At 41.0% G+C, this 27,884-nt stretch overlaps 1 protein-coding gene across 1 annotated transcript in view; it reads right to left on the reverse strand.

Annotated features, from left to right (window-relative positions):
* Positions 1 to 5,546: 5,546 nt before the first annotated feature.
* Acsl3 (acyl-CoA synthetase long chain family member 3) overlaps positions 5,547 to 27,884 on the reverse strand; it is a 52,663-nt gene continuing 30,325 nt past the window's right edge. Inside the window, exons 5-15 of the mRNA XM_057757898.1 lie at positions 27,300 to 27,438; positions 24,973 to 25,123; positions 23,604 to 23,727; positions 23,016 to 23,087; positions 22,498 to 22,637; positions 20,330 to 20,502; positions 19,116 to 19,190; positions 17,419 to 17,610; positions 15,213 to 15,327; positions 12,941 to 13,098; positions 5,547 to 9,310 (exon numbers count right to left, since the gene is read on the reverse strand). Coding sequence (XP_057613881.1) covers positions 9,153 to 9,310; positions 12,941 to 13,098; positions 15,213 to 15,327; positions 17,419 to 17,610; positions 19,116 to 19,190; positions 20,330 to 20,502; positions 22,498 to 22,637; positions 23,016 to 23,087; positions 23,604 to 23,727; positions 24,973 to 25,123; positions 27,300 to 27,438 — 1,497 coding nt within the window. The 3' untranslated portion in view covers positions 5,547 to 9,152. The remainder of the gene's footprint in view (positions 9,311 to 12,940; positions 13,099 to 15,212; positions 15,328 to 17,418; positions 17,611 to 19,115; positions 19,191 to 20,329; positions 20,503 to 22,497; positions 22,638 to 23,015; positions 23,088 to 23,603; positions 23,728 to 24,972; positions 25,124 to 27,299; positions 27,439 to 27,884) is intronic.

Below are 27,884 nucleotides of genomic sequence, written 5' to 3' on the forward strand. Positions count from 1 at the left end.
AAAGGTCACCCTGGCAGTAGTGTGGGAAAAAGTCTGAGAAGTATAAAAAAAAAATTGAACACAGAAGGGCCAGTGGGGAGGCTACCCTAAAGGTCAAGGTATCTGTTGACAGACGAGACCAGAGAGGTGTGGAAGGAGGAAACTGTCTGAGGAAGGCCAAGATGTCACACCCAGGTCTTGGTGCCTGGTTGGCTCCTGAGCACCGGTACATCATGAAACCAGCAAAGCTCCTGGCTAGACTTGAGGCTTCATTCCTTATACTGAAGCAGAAAGCAAGGAGACCAAGCTTGTTGTGATGAAAGGACAGCTTGTGGCTGAGACTGGGTTCCAAGTTTTGATGGACGGCCAGAGGAGGACAAGCAGCATGGGAACTGCTGGAGAAGAGCCAAGCCATGTTCAGGAGAAAGCAAGGGAGGCCTCCCAAAGAAAAGCCGTGCTCAGGAGCAGAGCTGACTCAAGGGCACAGAGGCCATCTTCAAACCTTGGATCTGCTGACGTAGTGTCCCGGGGGCCCCATCTGAGAGCTGCCTCCTTAGAGTGATGGGGCCAGAAGCCACCCACACTCTCATGAAGAATGGAGTCAAGAAACAGAGGTGAGGCCTTTGAGTCAGATTCCACAAACACACACAGAACGCTTACATCTGGGATCCACAAGACTGGGCCAGCAAAGGAAGTGGGGACTGCTACCAAGGAAATGCCTCATTCTCTGAAAGGCCCTAGAATCAACCTGGATGCCACTGCATGCAAGCCAAACCACATTTCCTTAGTTGGCTTAAAAATAGATAAATTTGGGGGCCACTCGGTTGAGTAAAATGTGATCAGCCTCCCACTAGCTTGCTGAAGGTAACACTTCTGTTGGTGGTTACAATCACTGTTGCCTAGGTTACCTGACAGAAACTTGTAGGCCACTTTTGTTAAGAGTTCCTCTCTAAAGCCAACAAATATCTGATGGATGACTGGAATAGGATCCAAGGCACGGCCTGTTATCTTCCTTTTTAAAATTTATTAATTAAGTTTTTTTATTTTTACATCCTGACCACAGCTTTCCCTCCCCCCTCACATATCCTCCCCCACTTCCCCTCTGACCTACCTTCCCAATTCACCCTTCCTCCACCTCTATTCAGCCCCTTTCTGAACTTGAGGTAGGACTAAACTCCTCCCCTTGTATTAAGGCTGGGCAAGAAGACCCAGTACGAGGAATAGGTTCCCAAAAGCTAGCCAAAACATTAGGGACTAAACCTGCTCCCACTGCCAAGAGTTTCACAAGTAGACCAAGCCACACAGCCATCATACATGCAGAGAGCCTAGGCCTGTCCCTTTCAGGCTTCCTAGCTATCGGTTCATAGTCTGTGGGCTCCCAGGAGCAGACCAGTTGCTTCTGTGGGTTCCGTTAAGGATGATCCTGACCCTGCTGACTCAAACAATCCTTTCCCCCTCTCAACAAGATTAAGCAGGTTTGGATCAGTGCTTAGCTGTGTATTCTGTTTCCATCAGTCACTGAACAAAGGCTCTCCAATGACAACTGGGATAGTTACCAATTTGATTATAGAAAATGGCCAGTTCAGGCTACCTACCCACTATTGCTAGGACTCTTAGCTGAGGTCATCCTTGTAGATTCGTGGGAGATTCCTTTGCATCAGGTTGCTACCTGACCCTGAAATCACCTCCCCCCCCCCATCAAGACATCCTTTTCATTACTCTCCCCTTCCATTCACCCTCATGTTGCCATCCCCTCCTGGCCCCAGTCTGCCCAGGAGATCTATTTCCCCTTCCCAGGGAAATCCATGCATCCCCTTTGGGCCCTCCTCATTACCTAGTCTCTCTGGGATTGTAACATGGTTATCCTTTATGTTACAGCTGATATCCACTTATGAGTAAGTACATACCATGTTTGTCTTTCGGGGGTCTTCATTACCTCACTCAGGATGCTTTTTCTAGTTCCATTCATTTGACTGCAAATTCCATGATGTCATTGCTTTTAACAACTGAGTAATATTCCAATGTATCCATTCTTCAGTTGAGGGGCATCTAGGTTGTTTTCGGGTTCTGGCTATTACAAATAATGCTGCTATGAACATAGCTGAGAAGGTGTACTTGTAGTATGATTGAACATCCTGTGGGTATACGCCCAAGATTGGTTTAGCTGGGTGAAGCACAATTAATAAAAGCTCAGGGTCAGAAATTAGGGTTCAATCTGAAGATCTGAAAAGCAAAACAGTCATTGACTCTTACCTCAATCTCGGACCAAAATGGTGATCCTGCCTCCCAGAATCTCAGAATGAGACCATGTCTGATAGCTGCCTCACCCCATCTTACATAACTCTCTAGGGCAGGGATTAAAGGCATGCACCACCCAATTTTTATGGCAACTAGTGTGGCTACTGGGATTAAAGGTGTGTGTTACCATAACCTGGTGTGTAAGACTGACCAGTGGGACTGTTTTACTCTCAGATCTTCAGGAAGTCTTTATTTATTAAAATACAATTGAAATGCCACTACATCTTGGTCTTGAGGTAGATTGAGATTGATTCCCAATTTTCTGAGAAACCACCATATTGATTTTTAAAGAGGTTTGCACTCTCACCAGCAGTGGAGGAGTGTTCTGTTTGCTCCACATCTTCTCCAGCATGAGCTGTCATTAGTGTTTTTGATCTTAGCCATTCTGACTAGGTGTAAGATGGAATCTCCGAGTCATTTTAATTTACATTTCCCTGATGGCTAAAGATGTTGAACAATTCTTTAAGTGTATCTCAGCCATTTGAGATTCTTCTGCTGAGAATTCTCTGTTTAAATCTGTACCCCATTTTTTGTTTGGTTTTTTGATATCTGGTTTCTTGAGTTCCTTATATATTTTGGAGATCAGCCTCTGTCAGATGTAAGATTGGTGAAGATCTTTTCCCATTCTGTAGGCTGCTGTTTTGTCTTATTGACAATATCCTTTGCCTTACAGAAGTGTTTCAGATTCATGAGGTCCCATTTATTCTCTATCTCAGTGCCTGTGCTACAGCCTTCACAATAGCCACAAATTGAGAATATCTTGAGGTAACTCTGTTTCTTTCATGTCCGTTCCCTTCCTCTTCCTGCTAACTTGGCTCAGATTTTGCTCAGCTTAGTATATAGACATAGTGATCATCTTTTAAAAAATATTTTATGTAAGAATGTAATACAATGAACTTGACCTAGAGTCCTTTGAAGCTGCCATGTTTCTTCCTGTAATTGTGTTCTTTCCACTGTCCCTACAAGCAACAAAACCCTAAAACCTGAAAATGTGGAAAAAAAAAAAAGTAGAGAAACCTATGCCCTGTAACACATTGTCAGTGAACGGCAAGTCCAAACTGGAAAAGATGGCCAGTGTGGGGAGATCTTCCCTTTAGCTTCCCCTTTGCTAATAGAAAAAAATTCACAGGAAGAAGAAACTGTGAAGTACTGTGGAAAGCTGTAACTGTGGGCTGTCTCCTTCTTGCTGAGGAAACTCTCCAGAAAGAAAATCTGTTCCTACACATTTGCAACACCCACAGAGTCATATTAGAAAGTTTCTATGAAGAGCATCCTTGAGGAAGTCTACAAGCTGGGATCTTTTTATTTGATAACAAAACCCACATGGGAAGAAAACCCTTTCTTCACAAGTAACTGAAGACTGATAGGAAAAGGAATCGCCAATGGGAGCTACTGCCTCTGAATGAGTCCTAAAGTCAGTATGATTCCCAAGGTGCCACTAGGTAAGAACACTAGATGGAGAAAGGCTAGCTGAAAATCTCACACAACACTGAATGAAGAGACGCATATGCTATATATGAACTCACTCACCAGCTCCATACACTATCTCTGGAGGCCACACATCATGTTAAGGCACAGGTTTCACTGAGGTAATTCTGAATGGACAGGCCCTTGGTTTACATGTGGAAGGAAATAGTGAAGGGGGGCGTGTTAGGAGGGGTGGAGAAGAGTAGAGGGTGAACGTAATAAAAATCCAGTGCACGAAATTCCTAAAGAATTATAAATATTTTAGAAAGTAATCTGAAATAGGATGTTTTTGTGATATATCAGAATGAAAACATCACTAAAACTAAGATACAGATACACAGATAGAGATTTAATATGGTGTGTCTTCATCCATCACTGTTTGGGTCTCAGATGTCCCTCATAGGTTTTGAAGGATCATACTCCAGTTGATGGTACTACAGGAAGGTGGTAGAACTCTTCAGGACCTGGGGCTTAGTGGGAGAATGCAAGGCCTGCATTTACCTGATGGTGTGGGAAACCCTTTCCATGTTCCCTTCCTGATCACCACAGGGTAATTTCATGTAGCCCCACCACATCACTTCTGAAACCATGAGCCAAACTAAACTTTGCCTCAACTTAACTTTCAGAGGTATTTTGTCAGAGCAATAAAATGGAAAGCTAACATAAAATTGTGGTACAATATTAACTTATGTTAAAATCATATACAAATTTGGCATGGTAACGATACTGTTTTAAATTTTTTTTTGAGGGCTGGAGAGATGGCTCCAGTGGTTAAGAGCACTGCCTGTTCGTCTAAAGGTCCTGAGTTCAATTCCCAGCAACCACATGGTAGCTTATAACCATCTGTAAGAGATCTGGTGCCCTCTTCTGGCCTGCATGCATGTATGCAGAATACTGTACACACAATAAGTAAATAAATCTTTTTTAAAAAATAGACTATTTCTTAAGCAAAGATGTTAAAGAATCGTTGTACAACAATACTACCTTATGCTAAAATCATATACGAATTTGATGTGGTAGTAATCATGTTTTAAATTAATATTCTAAGCAGAGCTATTGAAAATGAAACACTAGTGTTTTGTTGATGTAAGTAACAAGTAAAACATACTGAAGCTTCCAGATACATGAAAAAACTTTACTTGGGTTACTACAGGATAACAAAAAATGCTTTTATAAGAAGTGTAAAGGTGGGGCTGGAGAGATGGTTCTACTGTTAAGAGAGCTGGCTGCTCTTCCAGAGGACCTGGGTTCAATTCTCAACATCTTTACAGTGGCTCACAGTGATCTACTAACTCCAGTTCCAGCATATCCAACGCCCTATGGCCTGTGAGCAAGCACCGTACTCACCGTATGGTACACATACATACATGCAGCAAAAGCACCTACACACATAAAAATTTTTAAAAAAAAAAAAAAAAGTTAAAAGCATAAGTTACGCCGGGCGTGGTGGCGCACGCCTTTAATCCCAGCACTCGGGAGGCAGAGGCAGGCGGATCTCTGTGAGTTCGAGACCAGCCTGGTCTACAGAGCTAGTTCCAGGACAGGCTCCAAAGCCACAGAGAAACCCTGGCTCGAAAAACCAAAAAAAAAAAAAAAAAAAGCATAAGTTACTATCAAATTACATTCACCCCGTCTTACCAGAAACAAACATTACTGGTAAGGTGGAATTAGCTTCTGAGATATTTGGCTTGATACATTCTTTCTATGCTAAGCATGAGATTAAAAGTTGGAGAAAAAAGATAGACGTTCTTTTTACTCAACAAATTTTAATGGTAAATTTACAGTCCTTATCAGTACTTTTAACTGTGCAGTCAAACCCAGAAGGCATGAAGGAGGAACTAAGGATGGACTAGGGAGAAGTTAAGAGCACAAAAATGCTAGGGCATATTAAGAACACAATTTTGCTAGGCCACAGAGAGAAATTCTGCAAACTCCGTTTTCAACCAACACTTTAGAAATGCCAAAGTTTGACTTTTATAAGGGTTTTCCTTCTTTAGGCAAAACATCACAGTGTACCAGAAACTCTTACAATATCGTTACTCTTCAAGCTTCATGACATCCTAGAGAACCTGTTTAGGAAGCATCCTTTCTTGAGCAGCAATAACCAAGAACACACTGGAAATCAGCTCACAATAGACAAGCAGCAGATGCAGGCAGGACGCATGGCTGCCATTCAGCCCGGTCCAGCATGCAGCGTTTAACAGCGGCTCCTCTTTAGAGCATTGCACACGGACACACTCTTCCTACAAAGGGAACTCACACAGAAGATATTTTTCTAAAGGTCTTAAAAAAGTTGTATTCCATGAAATGTGCTTTAAGGCTGTAAAACGCTTAGCATTTTACCAGCTTGCTGTTCTGGATTCATCTATGTTTAAGCAATGGCGAAGAATTACAAACTTTATGGAACACTGCAGACGTGGATGAGAATTCACAAGCTCTCGGTTTTAGGCATCAGGTGCCAATTTCAGCTCTGCTGTAGAGTCAGCAAAACCTAAGGTTGCACCACCACATACACAAACAACAAAACCACTCAGGCAGGTTGAGTTCCCGAGCATGAAGCAGAGGCGGTCACCAGGACATGTGCTAGTGACAGTTATTTTATTGATGTTCAATTATTCCACATTTAGCTTATTTCTAGAAAACAGTAAAGAATGGCTCAAGGAACCACAATGCTTACACATGTGTATATAATCAGAGCTTTCTTTGAAATTCCTTAGTTTTTGTCCTAGCTAAACGACAATTAATAACCCATGGGTTTCATTTGGTTAGTCTGGGTTTGGGGGACAGGGTCTCATGTCTTTTTTAAAAATCTAAAAGATTTCTCTTCTTGAAACAAAAAAAATATTGATGGATTTTTTTCAGGTCACCTTGATTGGCTAGAGAAATGGGTCATATCATGTTCTACTGTGGCATGAGTCTTCCCCTCTGGTACCTTAGAACTAAACATAATCCTAAACTTAAGTCACGCAAGGAAGGGAAGGGAACTTGATCGACTAGATATCTTATTCGCTGTTCAAAGAAATCAGCCATTACTCTGACCTGATGAGACACCTCTTAATCTGACATTTCAAGTCATAATTATCAGGTCTTTCCAAAAGCACTGAAGCTCACATATCTATATTTTAAAAATTCCTTGCCGGGCGGTGGTGGCGCACACCTTTAATCCCAGCACTCGGGAGGCAGAGGCGGGTGGATCTCTGAGTTCGAGGCCAGCCTGGTCTACAAGAGCAAGTTCCAGGACAGGCTCCAAAGCTACAGAGAAACCCTGTCTCGGAAAAAAAAAAAAAAAAAAAGGTAAAAAATTCCTTTGAATATAGGCTGGAGAGATGGCTCAGCATTAAGAGCAGAGGGCTGGAGAGTGGTTCCAATCGCCCACATGAGCCTGTAACTGCAGCTTCAGAGGGCTACACGTCCCCCACTGCCCTCTTCAGTCAACTGCACTCACACACATACCCCTCCACACATATACATATAAAGGCAAATCGCTTTTTAAATCATTTTAACACAATTATTCTGAAGGCAAGACATCGGACACAAACGCTCCTCACCCACCACAGGATAATTACCAGCTCCCAACACTAATATTGAGAAGCTCCATTTACTTCTTTCCACGTTTTGCCTTCTTTGGGAAGTTGGATCGTTTTCTCAAACATAACCTAAACTTCAACAAAGAAAAAGCATCCAAAACACAATATACAAAAACACTCAATCCTGGGCTGGGATGTCTCCAAATAAGCAGTTTATGATGTGAAGGGAACTCCAGGCTCTGGCTCCTCTCACCATTGCGTCCTACCCTACTGCTGACACACACGTAAACCTCACCTATAAAGATCCGCGTTCAGGTGCTTTTTGTTCTCGATATCCTTTTTTTAACTTTTGATGCCTTAAGTAACTGAGATCAAGAAAAATTGTCTGGCTGGGTATGGTGATGTATACTACTTTAACCCCAGCACTTCTGAAGCAGAGGCAAGAGGATTCCTGAGTGCCAAACCATCCTGTTCTACATGGCAAGCCCCTCTCAAGAAGTGGGGAGGGGAGAGATGAAGGCATGGAAGACAGTCTGATGAGTACACAGCCCTAGGTTGAGTGTATCCTAACTGAAGCAATGGGGACTCTTCGCTAAAATGACACAGGCAAGCAGTGCACATGGACACACTCAACTGTCGTGCTCTAGTATGAGATGCTACGGTGCTTAGGAAAGGTGACGTCAGTCAACAAGCTCCCACCACTGAAATATCCGTCTACCTATCTCTTTACCTCCTGCACTCACTCTCTGGAGCATGCGCACGAGTACTGAAACAATTCTAATTTTTAAAATGAGAACTATATGATGGTAAGAAGTAGGCGAGTTTGAACAGAATGATTTTCTATGACTGAGGCAAAGAAGTGCACACACAACAAAAATAAACAGCCAAGTTTCTATCCTTTATTCTGGTTCCTTCCTCCCCTGTGAGGAAGGCTCTCACTGTGTGACGGTGGCTGACCTGGAACACTCAGTGTAGACCAGACAAACAGACTTGCCTGCATCTGCCTCTAAGTGCTGGGCTCAAAGCCGTGTGCGGCCAGCGCCAGCACTCACAGCTCTACCCTTCATTTGTCAGATTCCACTGTGGTTCAGAGTGTGCCCATTCTGCTGTGACCTGAGGAGCGCCGTGACAAGCACTGGGCATGCGGATGGCAGCGACTGAAGGACCAGCAGCCGCTGCACATGCTGGGCCAGCACTGCCCCGAGCTCCATCTCTCTCTTACTGCTTCGTTCCATGCAGTGCCAACCCTGCTGTTCCCCCAGTAGAAAAAAATCAGTGTACAAAACCAACAGTTTCAGGTGTGTATCCGCAAAGTCTCAATTTCTTAAAACGTAAGTCTGAGTATATTTATTTCTCTCAAATGCATACAAGACAATAATTACACAGCAACAAATCTTTTGTTCAACAGTGACTTGATTCATAAGCATTTAAAATTTACATAATTTCACATTGATACCCTTTTATTTTTAAATACAATAAGTAAAAAAGCCCCCCAAATAACCAATTTTTATATTTCCTATTTATCCTTCTATACATCCAAACTTTAAAAAGTTACAAACTGAACAATTGTACAGAACATATAAATCATGTTTAAAAACTTGAGGTTTTAAAATCACTGCTTCCTCAGTAAGATTCAGAAAAATTCTCCTATTGACACAGTCATAGATGCCAAAGCAAACTGGAGGAGAGGGAAGAAACAGACAGACACAAGTTTGCTGTCTTAATAGTTTACTAATCCTGTCAGTTAAAAATGGTGACGTGGTGAGAAATAACAGCTGGGGTTTAATATGAGGAATGGAGTTTGCCTCGGCCTGAGACGTACATTTCAAGTATTTTCCTATTTGATCTGAGCTCGCTTTAGCAAACTGGTGCCAAAACTAATTATTTTCTCCCATACATCCGCTCAATGTCTGCCTGGTAATGTGTCTTAAGTTCTTTGCGTTTCAACTTGAAGGCATCCGTCACCAGACCAGTTTCAGGAGTCCATGGGTCAGGGCTCAAACGAATTTTTACTGGAATTTCAAACTTTTCCAGACTTGCTGAGATGATGAAAACAAAAGAAAACACAACAATAAGAACCCACACACATTAAGAAGGCCGTCAAAGTGCTCAGCAAAAAGTAGAGTTCTTCGAGGCACACCCCCCAAATACCCAGAACAAACAGGCAACCCATCCGTACCAGTCTCACTTCTCAACCTCAAACATGCAAGTTTCTGAGACACGAGAATTACAACAGCAAAAACCATTTAACAAGTTAACTTATCTATAGGAGAATAACTTAAATAAATGGTATAGGTATAAAATGGAAGGCAGTTCTGTCATTAAAACAATTGCCTCTGTGTGGGTATATACCCCATTACTGAGCTAGAAAAGTGTAGCATGGAGCATTAACTAGACAGACAAGAGTACAAGCAGATTCACTGGACAGGGGTATACACCACACTAGCTTGTGCACCACCAGGGCTGGGACCAAGGAGGAAGAAAAATGGGGAATTTCACTACAAAAAGAATGAAATTAAGACATTTGCAGGAAAATGGATAGAACTAGAGATTGTTATGCCCAACAAAATATGCTAGACTCAGAAAGGCAAGCATTACATGTTGCCTTCACATACATAACCTAAATTAAATTTCTGTGTGTGTGTGTGTGTGTGTGTGTGTGTGTGTGTAGAACAAGCAAGTGAGAAGGGGTCTGTGAGGGGAGAGAAAAAAGCCTGAAGTTGAGAAAGAAAAAGGTACAGGATATGTATGACATTAAAACAGAGGGGAAATTACTTCGAAGAACTAGGATCGGAAAAGAACAAGAGAGGGGAGCAATGTACAGTGAAATGTATGTACAAATGTGTCACAATGGAACATTAATCTAGATGCTAAGTAGTAAAAAAACTACATCTTCTGGCTAAACTACTCCTGGGAAAATATATACCTAAATGATTATAACTCAGCATAGCACAGAGACACAGGTCCAGGTTTTCTGCTGCACTATTACAACAGTCAAGATGTGGGACCTGGCAGGTATAGTGTTATGCACCTCTAATCCAGAAAGAGAGAAAAATATGAGATTGGCCTAGCTATCCATCAACAGATCGGCTTACAAAGTGAGTTCAAGGTCAGCATGGGCTACACTCTATCTCGAAAACAAGCAAATCAGAGAGAACAAAGACTCTGAAAAAACATCTGCCAAAGAAGATATATAGGCCAGTAAGTCTGAAAGATAATCAGTAAACATAAAAAATGGCAATCAGCCCATAATAAGATTAACACAAAAGGTGCCTGGAATCAGAAAGCAATCAATAGGGCAGGGATGTGGAGAAGCTGAGATTCTTAAACAACAGAGGTTAAAAGGTACCAATTTGGCAAACCATATAGAAAATGATGAAATAATGTTTTAGAAAAAGTCTGTCTACTCTTTAAAAGGATTATGAAAAGTTAACCTAGAATCCATTACTTTCACTCACTGGCATGAATGATCATCAGCCCCACTTTCAACAGTCAAAAATGAGAGGCAAATGTCCATGATGAACACTCAAATGTGGCCCATATCCATCCACACAATAAGACACTATCTGACAGTAAAAGAGACTGAGGACTGATACACGCTACAACACAGGTGGACTTTGAAAACACGCTAAAACATCATCTACAAATCATGTATTATGAGTCCACTTATGGAAACATTCCCAAACTGGCAAGTCTGAAAAGACATAATGTCTATTAGTGGTTTCTGAGGACAGGAAACCTCAAGGTTAAGGGACAGTGGCTGCTAATAGGTAAGGACTTTTTTCTAGGGGTAGAGGTGGGTGATGTAAATTGACTATGGTAACGGCTGTGCTAAGCTGTTGAATATAAAAACCATGCAATTATACATACTAAAAGTGCCAGTTGTATGGTATGTTCACTGCACTGCAGTGAACTTGTTACATGTAAAAGTAAGTAAACGGTATATGGCCATTTTTTTTATTGGTGTGTGTCTGTATGTGAGTGCACGTAAGTCAAGTGTCTACACCAGAAAAGCATGTCAGGTGCCCTAGAGCTGTGAACTGACCACCATCCAGAGAGAGCAGCAAGCACCAACTGCTGAACCATCTCTCCAGACCACTATTCAAGCCCTAATGTTTCCATATTCTACCTTACTTAATAATGGCATATGTTTTAATGACTATTAATAATAGCATTAGTACTGGATATATATATAAAATCAATTTAGAATTAATCCAAAGTTTTAAGTTACAAACTAATTTCAAGCCCATAAATTCCCAAACATAATCAAATTGAAATAATGGATCAAAATATTACCTCATTTGGAAAATGCAAATTTAAATTTTTAAAAAATCATATTTAACAGATCCAGGTAAAAGTAAAATGTAATGCTTGTATTATATTTAGTGCCTGGTTCACTTAGACACAGATGTTTATTACTGAACAAACAATATTAGTCTTTGACAGAAAGAAAAGCAGAGGCCTCCAGGCAGCTGTGAACACTTGCCAGGAGCAGGAGCCACTCTCCAGTGGCGTGGCCACCAGTGCGATGCCCCTGCTCCTTCAAATGCCCCTTGTCCATGCTCCTGTAAGTCGTCCATGCAGAGAAAGTCGAAGTGGAACTAGCTGGGAAGAGGAAGGAACTAAGGACAACATAACAGGGGATAGTCAAAATACATCATATGCGGGTATGAAAATGTCATGAGACCTGTTATTACATATCATTAACATAAACTAGTCAAAACTTTAAAATACAAAAAGAGGTTACAGGACATCCCAGTATAACATACTGGGACCTTTCACCAAGGACTACTGCACCCTGGAAACAGCAGTGCCCTGAAGAACAGCAGAGAAAAGGCAAAGGCTAACAGGATGAGAACAGCCAAGGAACTGTAAATCCCAGGTTGGCACTTCATGGTTCAGTGCTTAATATTGTCAACTTAGTAAGACCTAGAGCCACCTGGAAAATGGGAGAATGCCTATGTGAGATTATCATGATTAGGTTAACTCAAGTGAGAAGATTTGCCCACTGTGAGAGGTACCATTCCCCACGCAGCATGAAAAGGATGAAAGCCAGTTGAAGACCAGCACTCACCTCTCTGCTTCCTGACCCTGATGCAATGTGCCTGGTTCCCTTGAGCTTTCTGCCACCATAACCTCCCCACCACGGTGGACTGTACCCTCAACTGGGAGCCAAAGTAGACTTTCCCTTCAGCGGCTTTTAGCAGGACATTTTATTATAGCAACAGAAAAAGCAACTAAGATGTTGATAAATTTCATACTACATAGCCATATACACATTTTTACAAGAAATTACAAATTTTTTAATTTATTTTTTAAAAAATCAGTTTAGAGTCAGGCAGTGATGGTGTATGCCTTTAATCCCAGCTCGGGAGGCAGAGGTAGGCAGATCTCTATGAGTTCAAAGCCAGACTAAACTACAGAGTGAGTTCCAGAACAGCCAGGGCTACAAAGAAACCCCATCTTGAAAAAAACCAAAAAGAAAAAAAGAAAAAAAAAATTCAGTTTAGTAGAGCAAAAAATTGAATGTCCTGCAGAATAGCCTGAATAATGGTTTAAGGTTTCCAAGAAGAAAAGGTTGCATTCTTGCCCTGATAATGTACAGGTTAAATAAATGCATGTAGTTTTTCACATCTCAGTTCTAAGAATCAGTTTACCAGAATACTCACCTGAAGTAGCAGCTTCAGAAAGCACTTTAAGAACTTCATTTTCCATTTCACTGCTGTTACACAGTTCTTCCCAAGTCCCTTTAAATCCTTTCGTTCTAGCTAGCTCCGTGAGTTCCTTTTGATTTGGCACAACAAATCCAATTACATAAGAGTGGTAACTGAAAACACACAGAAAGGGTAACTTAGAAAGGAACAAAACAGCATGCACTGTGCTTACTAATGAAACCAATTACCACGGCATTTTATAGCCAACTCTTCACTATTGGAAAAACTATGAACATACATAAAAACCACCATCATACCTACCTTATGCAATGCCTCTTACCACTTAGCACATCTGAGAGCTCTGGCAGAGTTCACTGCTAACAAACCTTATAAATTCTGTGTGCCTAACAATCAGAAATGGTAATGTAATATACACATTTTTAAAAGGAATTTACATTCTTTCTCAATTCTTTGAAATGATCAGTAAATTCTTAGAAACGAGATGAGAAAAGTAAAACCTATAAATTATGTTTCTGAAGAACTGCAGCAGCAAGACAAAATCTTGTGATGTGCTAGGTGTGGTGGCACAAGCCTTTATCCTAACACTTGGGAGGAAGAAGCAGGCAGATCTCTGAGTTTGAGGCCAACCAGGTCTATAGAGTTCAGGACACCAAGGGCTATACAGAGAAACCCTGCCTTGTCAAAAGAAAAGAGGGAGGGGAGGGAGGAGGAGGAGAAGGGAGAGAGAGAGAGAGAAAGAGAGAGAGAGAGAGAGAGAGAGAGAGAGAGAGAGAGAGAGAGAGAGAGAGAAGAAGAAGAAGAGGAGGAGGAGCAGGAGGAGGAGGAGGAGGAGGAGGAGGAGGAGGAGGAGAAGGGGAGAGGAGGGGAAGGGAGGGGAGGGGAGGAAGGAAGTCCTGCAATGATACTCATTTTCTTCAGATGAAGAATTTGATTACCAAAGAAACTTAGTATGCACAAAGACAGGTCTGTTTGAGGAATACAAAAACGGTGTAAGACAGTATACCTGCTGGGCAGAAAGGCGGTAGACCCCACACTAGAGAGGTTAAGGCAGGACTACCATGAATTCAAGGCCAGCCTGAACCTGAAGAAATAACAGCATCATGAAGAAAGGAGCATCTGGAGTTATCCTTTTGTTGTTGTTGTTTGGTTTTTGGTTTCTTTCTTTAACACCTCTGGCTATCCTGGAACTCACTTTATAAAGCAGGCTGGCCTGGAACTCAGACATCTACCTGCCTCTGTTTCTCTAGTGTGCCACCACCAGCAGGTTTGGAGGGATTCTTAAATAAGTAAAAACCAGCTCTGGAAAAATGCTGAAAAAAGCAAACGGCTGATTAAAGGGCAGAGTCACTGATGAGCCATGTACAGGGTGCTAACTAGTCAAATCTAGACAAATATTTTTAAAATCCACCATTTTGGGATGGGAGTGTGGTGCACGCCTTTAATTCCAGCAGCACTTAGGAGGCAGAGGCAGGGGCAGGGGGATTAATGGTGGCTTGGACTACACAGTGAGTTCCAAGACTGTCAGGACTTGTAGAGAGACCCTGCCTCAAAACAAGAATCCACGTCTCCAAAATCTAGAACGTTTCTTGTCCCAATTATTTCAGAAGACAACTATTCCATTGGACGCTCATCCCTAAGTCTACCTCTAAGGTGATTTTCCCATGAAGCCATAACTATGTCAACTGCTACAACAGGCTTCTCGACTTACTTATATATAAGCGACCAGGATCACTGGAGAAGAATTGCTACTTCATTATCATTTCTGCAACTTCTGTTACAGAAAATGTAGTCAGGTCTCATCTCCGATTCCATCACATTTCCCAATACAGCTCTAGGCTTCTAAACTTCCAGGGGCTGTGAGGTTGTGGCTACCACGGCCAGCAGTAAGCATGCTCAAACTGCAGGTCAGAAGGACAGGAAGAAGGCCGGTAGGAAGACACTGCTAATTCCCCTTGCCTCTGATTGGTTCTGCAAAGTTTCCCTGTGCAGACACACAGGTAACTAGGTGCTGAGGCAGCAGGAAGGAGAATTTATTTTCCTAAACTCTGTCACTCAGGACACTTACAGAGAGACAGACGTAAAGCAGCACACAACAGGAAGATGAAGGAGAACACTGCAGAGAAGTACCAGTTCACTAGCTGGAAAGAGGTGGTGGTGGCCATTAAGTCAGAACGGTTTGAGTGATCTCTCAACAGTCCATATGGGTTGTGACTGCTCACTGTATGTCCACCAACTCTATACACTCTGCGCAGACTCCACGGCTTACCTGTTTGCATATGCACAAATGTTATCTATCAGTGGGAGGTTCTTCAACGCCGCCTCTACTTTCCCAAGAGAAACATACTCTCCTGCCTGTAGTTTCACCAGATCCTTTTTACGATCTGCACAGAACAAAGGCAGAAACAATGAGAACAACAGTTAACATCTTAAGCACATATAGATACTGTCACCAAGTTATTTAAAATTTTGATCAATTAAGCATTGATGGATGCCCTAAAGTTGAGATTATATAATAAAATCAGACCCTAATTTTCTATAACTAAATAAATCCTTTAGAGGAAAATTTTACTTAAAGGACATCATCCTCACGGCTTCAATATATTCTACTGAGCAGATATGTTCCTGGCAGTCACTAGGACCCAGCAGGTAAGGCAGCTGTGCGAGACAATGGGCAAACGCATACTACCCAGGGCAGAGTGACACAAAACAGCATCCACACAGCACAGCATCTGTGGATTTGGAAGGGGTTCCTGCAAGTAGGGACTGAGATGAGTTTTGTTGATAAGAGTTGAAAGTATTCTGGTGGAACTGCACTGGCAAGGGCCATTCCATGAAGTCACTGGAGCATAAATGAGGGGGAAACAATCCCAACGAGACAGGGAGGTGCATGATGGCTGTGAAAAGAAACACCCTGAACTGAACTTCCAGCGGCCATTCAAGGCTTTTTAGAATAACAAGGTTTCCCCAAATACATGATGGAAGTAAAAATGTTTGGAGGGGTACAGAGAGGCAGAAAGAGAATCCTCATGAGAGGGTGGCAGAAGGCACAGGCCTGGCCTGCAAACGTAGAAAGAGAAAAAGATGTTGAGACACATGTCTCTTAGCGGTACATGAAGCAGGGATGCAGAGCTCGTGGAAAGGAAGCCTTCCAGTTATGGTGAGGTATGGTGCAGCAATTTCCCACAAGAAACCAATGGCTTTCCATCTGCAGGGAAGAGCCTCAACACTCAGACGTTATGAAGAAGGCTTACGTATGCCTATCTCATCTCTGCACAAACCTATGCAAAGGCTCTGGGACTGCAGTTCTCAACCTGCGGGTCGCGACCTCTGCTGGGAGTCAGAGGACCCTTTCAAAGAGACTGCCTAGGACCTTCAGAAAATAGAGATATTTACACTGTGGCAAAATTATAGTTATGAAGTAGCAAGGAAATAATTTTATGGTGGGGGTCATCAAACATGAGGAACTATATTAAAGGGTCGCAGCATTAGGAAGGTTGAGAACCAGTGGTCTCTAGGAAGTCCCTGATGCACTAGACCCCTCCCTTCTCAGGCTTATGTAAGCAGTAAAGGCTACTAAGAGATACTCTCAGATAATCCAAGCTGCCCAGAGAGGCTCAGACGAACTGAGCTGCCAAGAAGAGACCTCTTCAACTTATCAGTCTGCCAGCAAAGTCATGCAGGAAGCTCATGAGTTCCCACTTCACTCATGCTGGGGTGGACTTTTGCTGATGTCACTTGACTTTGAGTCGTTCCTGCTTCGATGCGCAATCTTTCGCCCATTCACCCACTCCTTAGTCACAACTTCCTGTAAGTCCAATAAAACGCCTTAGTGCACTATGTTGGACTTTGGTGATATCAACATCGACACAAACCATGGAGAATGACTAAGGTTAACTAACAATGATTACAAATCTATGGTCGAACAGCTTTTACAGCCTTATCCATAATGTGTCAAGCTTTAAGAACACTTGGTCCCTCTTTAATATGTTGTATTTTGGGGATAAGAGCCCTTATTATTACAGAGATAAGCTCTTTCACTGTTAAACAGTCTCTCTAAACACAGGCACCTCTCTGTAAAAGGCATTTCGGAAGCACTTACTTTCAAGATAGGATTCAGGGGCTGAAGAGATGGCTCAGCTTTTAACATCATGTACTTAGAGGACATGGGTTCAATTTCCCAGTGCCCACATGGTGACTTACAACCATCTGTAACTTCAGTTCCAGAGGATTTAATATCTTCTTCTAATATCAATACACCATGCACACATGTAATGCACATACATACATGTAGGCAAAACAGTCATACATATAATAAAAGATAATGAGGGAGGGAAGGAGGGAGGGAGGGAGGGAGGGAGGGAGGGAGGGAGGGAGGGAGGGAGGGAGGGAGGGAGGGAGGAAAAAAAGAGAGAGAGAGAGAGAGAGAGAAAGAAAGACAGACAGACAAAGAAACAAAGAACTCAATGGCTCACCAATAATCTTCAGACAGCCATCAGGGTCAAACTCTCCAATATCTCCAGTGCAGAGCCACCGCTGCCCATTTTCATCTTCAAAGAAATCAGTTTGTGTTTTTGCTTCATTTTTGTAGTACCCCATTGTCACATTTTGGCCACCAATAAGAATTTCACCTCTGGGATGTGGTTTATCAGTATTAAAATAGCCACCTGAAAAGCACAAATAAACCATATAGGTATTACATAAAAATTCAAAACTATTAGTTTCTAAGTATAGATCTTATTCTAACCAATTAGAGTCCCAGGATAAATTAAGCAGATACCGTGGCTTAACATTATCAATAAGCTAGCACCAAACTTTCAATCATTCAATAATGAGCATCCACACTTTTTAAGCTACTATTTCAAAAAACTGAATATTCTAAATTCCAGCATCCTTCACCTATTATGTAAAATAATTACAAAGTTTCTACTTGGTCCACATATCATGCTAGAAAAATTATAAAAGAATTGCCAAATATTAAATAATAGAACAAATCCCTTCATAAAAATCACACTAATATATACTTAGAAGCTTGTTCTTTCGGATAATTTTAGATTGACTGAGTTCAAATTTTATTGACTATTTCTAACGTATGCAAAAAACAGATGTTATCAGTCTTAGAATCTTTAGAAAGGAGAGGTATGTCCCGATAGACCACAAATAATCCATCCATATGCTTTGATATGACACAAATATCTCTACAGTGGTTTTTATTTTAAATAAAATAAACAATGAATTTTTATAGAATTAAAGTACAATTTTTTTCCTTAAAAAAAAAAAATCTTCGCTTGAAGCCCTCGGGGAAAAGGAAAATTATGATAATCCATATGGAATAAATGTGATTTTTTTTTCTTCTACTAAGTGAAATTATGACTACTCTTTTATTACATTTATTCTTCTCCCTTCCCATCTCAGCCCTGGTGTATGTGTTGTATGTATGTGTGTGTGTGTGTGCAAGCATGCATATGCATGTACACATAAACCACAGCATATATATAAAGGTCAGTTAATTCGGTTTTACAACCATGTGGGTTCTAGAGATTGACCTCGGGTACTGAGGATCAGAGATAAGTGCCTTTACCTGATGAGCCATCTTGTTGGCCCTCCTAACTTATAACACTATTCATGTAGCACATTGCTCAAATTTCTGCTATCATTTTCACTTTAGGTAACTTGGGTAATAAAATGGTAACCAATAGACTAGGGGAGACTACTCAGTCAGTAAAGAGTTTGCTGTGTAAGAAGACATAAGGTCAACTGCCAAAAATCATATTAAAAAGTCGTGCATGGTGCACAGGATTAACATCTCAGCACTCAGGAGACAGAGACAGATTCCTAGGGCTCACTGGCCAGCCAGCCTAGCCTAACCCACAGTTTCAGAAAACAAGGTAGACATGGCCTCTGAGGAATGACATCCAAGACTGAACTCTAGCCTCCACACATACGAACACACACACATATACAGTAAGTAAAAAACAAAAAATTCTATTCTTAAAAATCAATTCTGAAGCATGCAAATTAAGTACATCTGCTCAGTTCTGTATAAACACAGGTAATCAACAAAATGAATGCTTAAAATTTTACATTCTAAAATATGCAACAAAAGGAACTAGAGTACATTTCTATTTCAATCTTATAAAAGTTAATGTTCTGTGACTAAAATAAGTTTTACCTTCCTCCCAGTTCTTTAATTTGATTTCACAGCAAACTAATGGTGCTCCCACTCTGCCGGTATTGTAGTCCCACACTACGAGGCAAAGGGAGAAAAGGTATTTGAGAACTGTGGTTAACCAATTGCTTCCTTTTCCTAAGTGATTTAAAATGATGATTTTTCCTAAGCCTTGGATAGCCAGCCTCATCCCCAAGAGAATCCTTACCAACAGAAAGTGAGCCACAGGACACATGCTCTTCTCAGCCCAGGGACACTTTTTAAAGATCTGAATTATTACTGAAACTGATTTTACTTGTTATGCAGAGTTTGGGGCTTATTAAGACTTTTCAAACAGATTTTAAGCAAAAGAGTTACAGAAAGAGAGGCCTTCAGGAAGTAAAACACACCCAGGTACATGGGCATAGCCTTCTCTCAGTTTCAAATCGTCTGGAGTCTACATTAGCAACTGAAGAGTCATATGGAATCAGGCACACCTGCTCTACATCCCTGGAATCTCTGCCTATCACACGTCCTCACACATGTAAATGGCTGCCCACATCCTAAGCTGGGCGTCCTATCTTACAGGACAGAGGAGCACAGCAGCTTACACCTATCTACTTCCTTGCTAGATCTTACAGCATTGCAATGCTGACAGTCTCTTCCCATCTTTCCCCGTATCACTATTTCAAGGCTGTGGCATCTCTCACATCATCTTCAACAATCATACCATACTTAAGATTCTACAGTTACAGCTGAAAGCCAAAAGAAAACTCCCAAGATCTTGTAGCACAACCCCAGAATGATGAATTATTAGTACACTGTGATTCTTCATCAAAGATCATTAAAACACCAGAAATAAATCTGAGCTTTGGTACCTAAATGACTAGTTTTTAAAAAAAAAAAACAAAAAACACTAGTCTGTAATTGCTGGGATAAAATAAAAGTACAAAACAATGTTTCTTGCAAAACGTCTTTCCCAGAATATTCAGTTTTTAATATCATATGACAATATATAATACAAAAAGTTCTTGTAGATGAATTAACTACCACTTAATCCAATACATCCTAAAAATATCTATCAACAATTACAGTATCCGAGTTAATCACAATTCTATTATTCAAAACCTTGATTACTCGTGTATTTTTAAAAAATAATTCATAACAAATTGGGAGGGCTACACTATACCCCAGCCTCTGATAGGCACCCAGGGGACATCTCAGATGACAGCACCCACCTTCTGTAATCGTTCCAGCCCCTGTTGATTCCGTGAGTCCATACCCCTGACCAACGGGACAGCAGAAACAGATATTCATGAATCGTTGTGTCGTTGCAGAAAGTGGAGCACCACCACACAACAAAAGGCGAATATTTCCACCCAGTAGCCTTCGAACATTCCGGAAAACAAAGCTAAAAGTACCAATAGAAAATTCCAAGACTTTTAAAGCAGAGTGGTAGTTTGAATAAAAATGGGCAACACAGGCTCATATACTTGAGTGTTTGGTTTCCAACTGTTTCAAATCAGAAAGGATTAGTAGGTGTGCTCCTTCTGGAAAAGGGGCGACACAATGACTAGGCTTTAACGTCACAAAGACCAGCGCCATTCCTAGTTGGCTCCTTGGCTTAGGGTGCAAGCTCTCAGTTACTGATCCAGTGGCCAGCGGGGTGCCTGCCTGCCTGCTGCCATGCTCTCTGCAATGATGGGCATGGAGTAGACCCTCTAAAACTGTAAGCAAGACCCCAATTAAATGCTTTCTTCTATAAACTGCCTTAGTCATGGTGACTCTTTGCATCAATAGAAAAGTAACTAAGCCAGCAGAACGTAGTTTTCCAAATCTCTAACCTCTCTGTTAAATGGAGCTTTTGAGATTAAGTAATGTAATCGAAGTGATACAGCCAGTTCAGATTAGCCTGAGTCACTCTGTCTTAAATATCAGAGGTACACCAGCAAAGAAAATGTCATTTCCTCAGTTATTTTTCATGTAATAGACAGATATAAAATTGGTATACTTAACTGTTTATAGTAATAGATTTCCTTTTTAATGAACAGAGAATTTGCTATCATAAATGCATATTATATGCCACATCTTCAAATAATTTATTAGAAGCAAATTAACTTTCTGCTTGTATCTATTCATTAGAAATTAATGCCAGTTTTATGTACAGAAATCTCTTTTAAAAATCTGTCTAAAAAATCTATCTAATACAAACTTTGAGGTGTTTATATTATAGCTTTAAAAATATGCAAATCATCTGGAAGCAATTTTAAAAAAAAGTATTTCAAATATTTATTTGATGTGCTTCTGAAAAACACTAGCAAAAAGACTGCTTATAACTCAAGTAAAAAGCGAGGAGCAAGGCTGGGAGTGGCTTAGTGGTGCTGCTTGCTTACCGAGACGCACACCCTAGGGTTAGCTCCTAAGCTCTGGAAACTGAAGTTTGTTAAACATTTTCAAAAGGATGAAGACTACATGGCAATCATTTTATTAGTTGTATTAAGGCTGGATGTGGTGGCATACACCTTAAGTCTTATGCTTTAAAACTGAGCTATCCAGTCTCTTAACCTTAGCCCTCAGAAAGGAGACTCTATCATCAAAAAGAAAAAAATTTATTAGACTCTACATCTTCCTAAAATAGATAAAAAGTCTAAAACAAAAACAATACTGTAAAGCATCTGAAAACTATGCTTATATTCTCATAAAAAAATTAAACATATAGTTGAACAGTGGTGGTGCATGCTTTTACTCCCAGCACTTGGGAGGCAGCGGCGGGCGAATCTCTGTGAGTTCAAGGCCAGTCTGGTCTACAATGAAGTTCCAGGACAGCCATGGCTGTTACACAGTCAAACACTCAAAAGGAAAAAATCTTATTTTCACTTTAAAACTTTCAAACTATTTGGTACTCTTTATTAATAGTACAAAAACAGAGATGAAGGATGGGGGACAATCTTTTAAAGCTTTAAAAATAAAAGCTGATAATTTTCACCAATATGCATATCCAAATAAATTTTAAAGTAGTGTTTTGAAACTTACATCATTAAAAATCTAAGTACTATTAAACACAGCAAAATGATAACTAAAAATTTTTCAGTTCTTATGCAGGAAGGATTGTTATAGTCCCTTTGACTTTTCAAATGAATTTCTTAGTACACAGCTCAAAATGGCCTGGAACTTGCTATGAAGCACAGGCTGGCCTTGGACTTTTTTAAGAGGCCAGAAGGCAGCGCTGTTGTCCAGCTCTCGCATGCTCCCACCACCCACCCTTTCTGCAAAACACTGAATCACCTCGGCAGCCCCCAGCCACAGGGGTCTCAGGCCTGAGCCACCGCAACCATGGTGCGTAGGCCTCAATTCCCTGGCCTGCTGAAGGTAACTGGCATGAACACAAAGAACTGGCTTTACTCACCGGTCACACAGTGGAGTACTGCACCCTTTGGCAATCTGTTCCATCTTATAATTATAGGCCAAAATAAACAAGTTTCGTTGGAAACTACTCATTTCATTCACTTTATTCATGACGTTTTTGTAGATCCGATCCATGATTTCCTAGACATATAAATAAGTTCATTAATTATATGAGCAATCTTCATATTTATGTCATATCTATATCATCAATATTCCTAATTATCATGTATATTATGTAGGGTAGTTTTGGGGTGCATGTGCCATGGTGCATATGCAGCTGAGTCTCTCCTTCTGCCATCATCTGGGACCTAGGAATTGAACTCAGGTCCTCAGACTGTGTAACAAGCACTTTACCCACCCCACTTAGCTACCTTACTACCAAGACACTGAGTCACTTTAAAGATAAATTCTATCAGGACTAAAAAATATGAGTAGAATCACAGTTAGTTTTACCACCCCGTCACCTGCGGCTGGCAGCACGTCCTGTGTGCTTGGCATGAAGGAACGGGCAGTTCTTACCGGAACAGCTGCCATCAGGGTTGGCTTCAACATGGATGTGTCTCCTTTGCTTCCTTTTTTTATTTTTGAAGACTACAAAACACAAAAAATAACCTATATATATAAAGATCTTGAACTTAAGCCAGACGGTGCTGATGCACACATTTAATCCCAGCACTGGAACAGCAGAGGCAGGCGGATCTCTGCGAGTTCAAGGCCAGGCTGATCTACAAAGCTCCAGGACAACCAAGGCTACCCAGAGAAATCCTATCATGGAAAAAAAAAATCTTTAACTTAAAAACTTAATGGCATTCTTAGCTCGAAAGCATATGATAAACTTATCCCTTTCAATGTATTTATATTCTAAAATGTCTACTTAAAAATAACTAGCAATATGGCTGGGCAGTGGAGGCACACACCTTTCTCTGTGAGTTCAAGGCCAGCCTGGTCTACAAGAGCTAGTTCTAGGGCAGGCTCCAAAGCTACAGAGAAACCCCTGTCTTCGGGGGGAAAAAACAGCAATAATTTAACTGATTTAACTTGAAACTGATAGGGAAAGAAATGTTAAAAATACTTTTTAGTATATCAAGTCACAGATACTTAATTTACCTGATCTGCTAAAGTCTGTGGTGAAGAGTAGCCAATTCGACATCCATGAGAAAGACATACAAGCTCAGCACTCAATTCTAGAACATGGGCCAGGGGCAAATAGCCAATGTATACATCTTCCTCTCTGAAAGAAATGACAGATAAAAGCAAGGGTCATGGGAGCTCTCTGCCAAAGTGACTACAGCAAGCTTCTAGATACATGGTAGAATAGCTATACACCCACTAAAGCTCCCTGCTGATGGGGCACAGATAAGACAGACAGAAAGAAAAAAAAAAAACATTTCAATCCAAACTACCATCCAATCCAAAAAGAAAGAGAATGTGGTCTGTTGCAGAAGGCTGGGGTTTGGGGGGGGGGGGGGTCTTTTAAACGACAGGAAGCCACTGTGTAAGAGATGACCTTTAGAGTTAGTGGGTATCTACTGTGACTCTCTTAGAACAGATGCCGGTTCTAGGAGCTGGATCCAAAAATAAATTGTAAAGTATAACTTAATATGTAAGAAAATATGTGTACTCATGTATTTTTCAAGAAACGGCCCTGCATTTACGAACATGAAGAACAACTAAGGCAGTCTAAGGGAAAGCACCAGTGGTTCAGGTTTCCCAGCTCTGTTCCCACATCCCGTCCACAGCTAACTGCATGTGTCTCAATGCATGTGTGTCTGAGCAAAAAGGCAACAAAAATGGCAGTGCACCAGCTCTGTCATCAGAAGAATGATTTCATCTCTGAGGTATCATCTTAACTCCTCTCACCCCATCTGGTGTCTTCTACCATGTTTTGCCTACTCCACTCCACTCTCCCCTGATGCCCCAAGAGCACAACCTCAAAATCCAATCAGTTGACTATGACTACCTCTCTGCCCACCAAGGCTGCACGTAGCACACAGAAATGACTACATACACATGGAAGCAAAGCCAACTGACTGAAATAATTTAAACTTAAAGTGTTTACAACCACAAAGTCAGCTGAACCCTGCATCTTTAAAGTACTAAGCCACTGCACTATCATTTTAAAATCACATGAAGGTAACTATTTTAGGGGCAGGAGAGACGGCTCAGCAGTTAACACCTCATGTTATCTCAGTCTGGTTCTCAACACCTATGCTGGGCACTCACAGCTCCAGTTCCAGGGGATCTGATACTCTGGCCTCTGCAGCTTCATTCATGAGCAGGGATAGGGACACACATACACATGTGTACACTTAAAATAAATCTTTTTAACAGTGTTACTATTTTTTAATTAATGTTCTCTAAAGTGTCTACTTTCATAGACACTTGGGAATAACTTAACCATCTACTAAAAAGGCCCAAATGCTTGAATTCTAACAGGTACAAATACAAAGTTACTTTGCATTTTACCATGACATACCCCAGACTTGGAATCCTTCTTGCCATCCCAGTTATAGAAGCAACCATGTTGCTGTGGGAGATCATGACTCCCTTTGGGATTCCTGTGGACCCACTCGTATACATGATTACTGCAATGTCTGAGGGCAACGGCTTGCTGTGAGCTTTGTTTTCTATATTGGAGAAAAGAAAAACACACACCTCTGAGGAACTCGGCTACATCACCAACTTTCTTTTCATTCATTTTTATAATTCAACCAAAATACTCAAACAACAGTCAACACATAAGGAGGCATAAACAACACGGACAAACCGGTTACGTTCATAACATGGTAAGAGTCACAAAGAAAAATAACAACAAGGTGAGATAATAAAAGATGCTGCTCGGATACAGCATCTGGTAAAGTGTCTCTAAAGAGTAATTTTAGTAAAAACCTGAACGAGTGAGCAAAGTAGCCACAAAAGTCCTGGGGCTGGGAAGCCAGTACTTCAAGAAGTAAAAACAAACAGTGGGCATGGTAGCGGATGTCTGCAATTCCAGCACTCGGGACACTAAAATGAGATCTTGAGATCAAAGCCAGCCTAGGCCACAAGGTAAGCTCTGGACCATTTTAGAAACACTCTGTTCTGTTTCAAAAAACATAAAATAAAATAAAGTAGTACAAGTAGTAGTAGTGATGGCAGCTAGAATAGTAGTGGTAATGGTAGTTAGCAGCAATGGTAGTTAGAGTAGTAGTGATAGCAACAGTAGTTAGCAACAGTAATGGTAGTTAGAGTAGTGGTGGTAGTTAGCAGTAGTAATGGTAGTTAGCAGTAGTACTTGTAATGGTAGCTAGAGTAGTAGTGGTAGTAATGGTAGTTAGCCATAGTAGTAAATAACCCAGTACAAAAAAGCCTTAAAGTAGGAATGTGCTTGGCATCTATTATAAGACGAGGAACATGGTAGGACTGGAGTAAACCAGAAGTGACCACAAGTAACAGTGAGCAGCAACCAGGACCACAAGCAGCCTTGGCGGGCACACTGAGAACTGCACTTGGTCACTCTGGGGTCAAAAGAAAGGGAATTTTCAATAGCAGCAGGCCATCATCTGTGACAAAAATGAAATAAAAGAACTGAGAATCCAAAACCTACTCTAGTAACTTAAGAGATAAAAGGGGCTTGAGCTAACACACCTACAAACTTACAAAAATGTTCTCTGCTTCATGAGATGACTTTGTTGGTTACTCTAAGCACCTTAGTGTTGCCTGTCTGTGGTAACAAAACTATAAGCCTAAGGACAGCAACCAACACACTACGGAAAAGGCACAGGACATGGATGAAAGACATCAGCACCATCCACCTGCCTAACTCATCCCAAAACTAATGCACATGTGGACTTCTAAGGAAAATGTTCAAGTATACTTCCCTTCCGTCCTACCTGTCCAGACAATTTCTTAATGATAACCACACACCACATATTTCTTTTTTTTTCTCTAACTAGACATCATTGACCAAAAGTCTCTGAGTGTCCACCAACACCTAAAATTCAACATGCTCAAATATTGTTGTGCCTGTTATACCAAGAATGTCAGCATGATCCTGTCCCTGAGCAGCATCACCAAGTTTCCTACTACTGAGGAAACAATGGGCAGCAGTCTACACTTTCTGAAGCTCGTTTCTCTGGCAGTTATGAATTCTACAGTTTCTACGCCCTGTGTGGGTTCAAAGACAAAAACTCTACAAAGGCAAGTAAAAGTCTGAGAAAGAAGCAAAAAGGAGGGGCTCAGGCTTAGCGGCTCTAGCTGTAGACACACTAATTCTAATTGGGTAAACTTAAAGGTGTTACTTTAAAAATCCACTTCAAAACTTACAGAAAATTGAGTGATGTAGAAGTATTTTAAATTTAAAGCAAACACTACTATATTTTGGTTATTGTTATCAATGCTGTTTTTAAGATAGGGTCTCAGCCTCAGTTTGGTCTTGTACAAGCTACGCAGTCAATGATGATCTTCAATTTTTGACTTTCTTCCTCCACCTCCCGAGTGCCGAGATGTCAGGCATGTGCCCTCATGTCTAGGGTTATGCAATGCTGGGGATCAAATCCAGGACTTAGAGCAAGCTAGGCAAACATTCTGCCAATTGAGTTACATTCCCAGTCCATACTTAAAGAATAATAATAAATGCTGGCATTTTCCTTAAGTCTTTCTTTAAAGGCTAAATAAAGGCATTTGTAGAAAACCCCATTTCTACATTTCAGAGTCTAGGAAACTCTTGTGTCTTGTGATCTAACTCCAGGATCACACCTCTGGTTAGTTCTAGAGAACACAGTGAGCAGAGTGCACATATGGAATGGTGACCACACAACATACCCATGTTGGCCTTCACTCCGAGAGCCTGCACTGCAGTCATGGTGTGTACAATGACACCCTTGGGGAACTCAGACCAGGTTGGAGGCTTCCTATCAACCGTAATGATATGGCGCAGACGTGGGACCAAAGAGACTATATCCTGAAGAAACACAAACATTCACCGTGATATGTTAACCAAGTTCACCACACTGAATGACCAATTGATTTCTTGCCCCCAAAAAGTTCAGTGATGGGGCTGGGGAAGAAAGGAGGGAGAAAGAGAGGGAGGAAGGGAGATGCAGGAGGCGGGGCTACATTCACTGTTCTATAATATTATGCATACTGTTGTTTGATAAAATCCTTATCGAAATGGACATATAATCACAGAATACCTGAATTACATATAGGGAAGCCCCAAGTCCCTCAAAAACATAAGGGGAAGGGAGAAAATCCACTTGTAAATTTACTAAAAGAGAAAAACAAAAGCATGCCTGAGATGGTAATGTTTTCAGGGGAAATTGCCTAAGAAACTAAGAATCATTTTCCTATTATTTCATAAAATGTCTCCCATTTTAGTACTTAAAATCTTCAAGCAAATCATTACTC

The sequence above is a fragment of the Chionomys nivalis genome, chromosome 2 (assembly GCF_950005125.1).
Source record: "Chionomys nivalis chromosome 2, mChiNiv1.1, whole genome shotgun sequence".
Classification (NCBI taxonomy): domain Eukaryota; kingdom Metazoa; phylum Chordata; class Mammalia; order Rodentia; family Cricetidae; genus Chionomys; species Chionomys nivalis.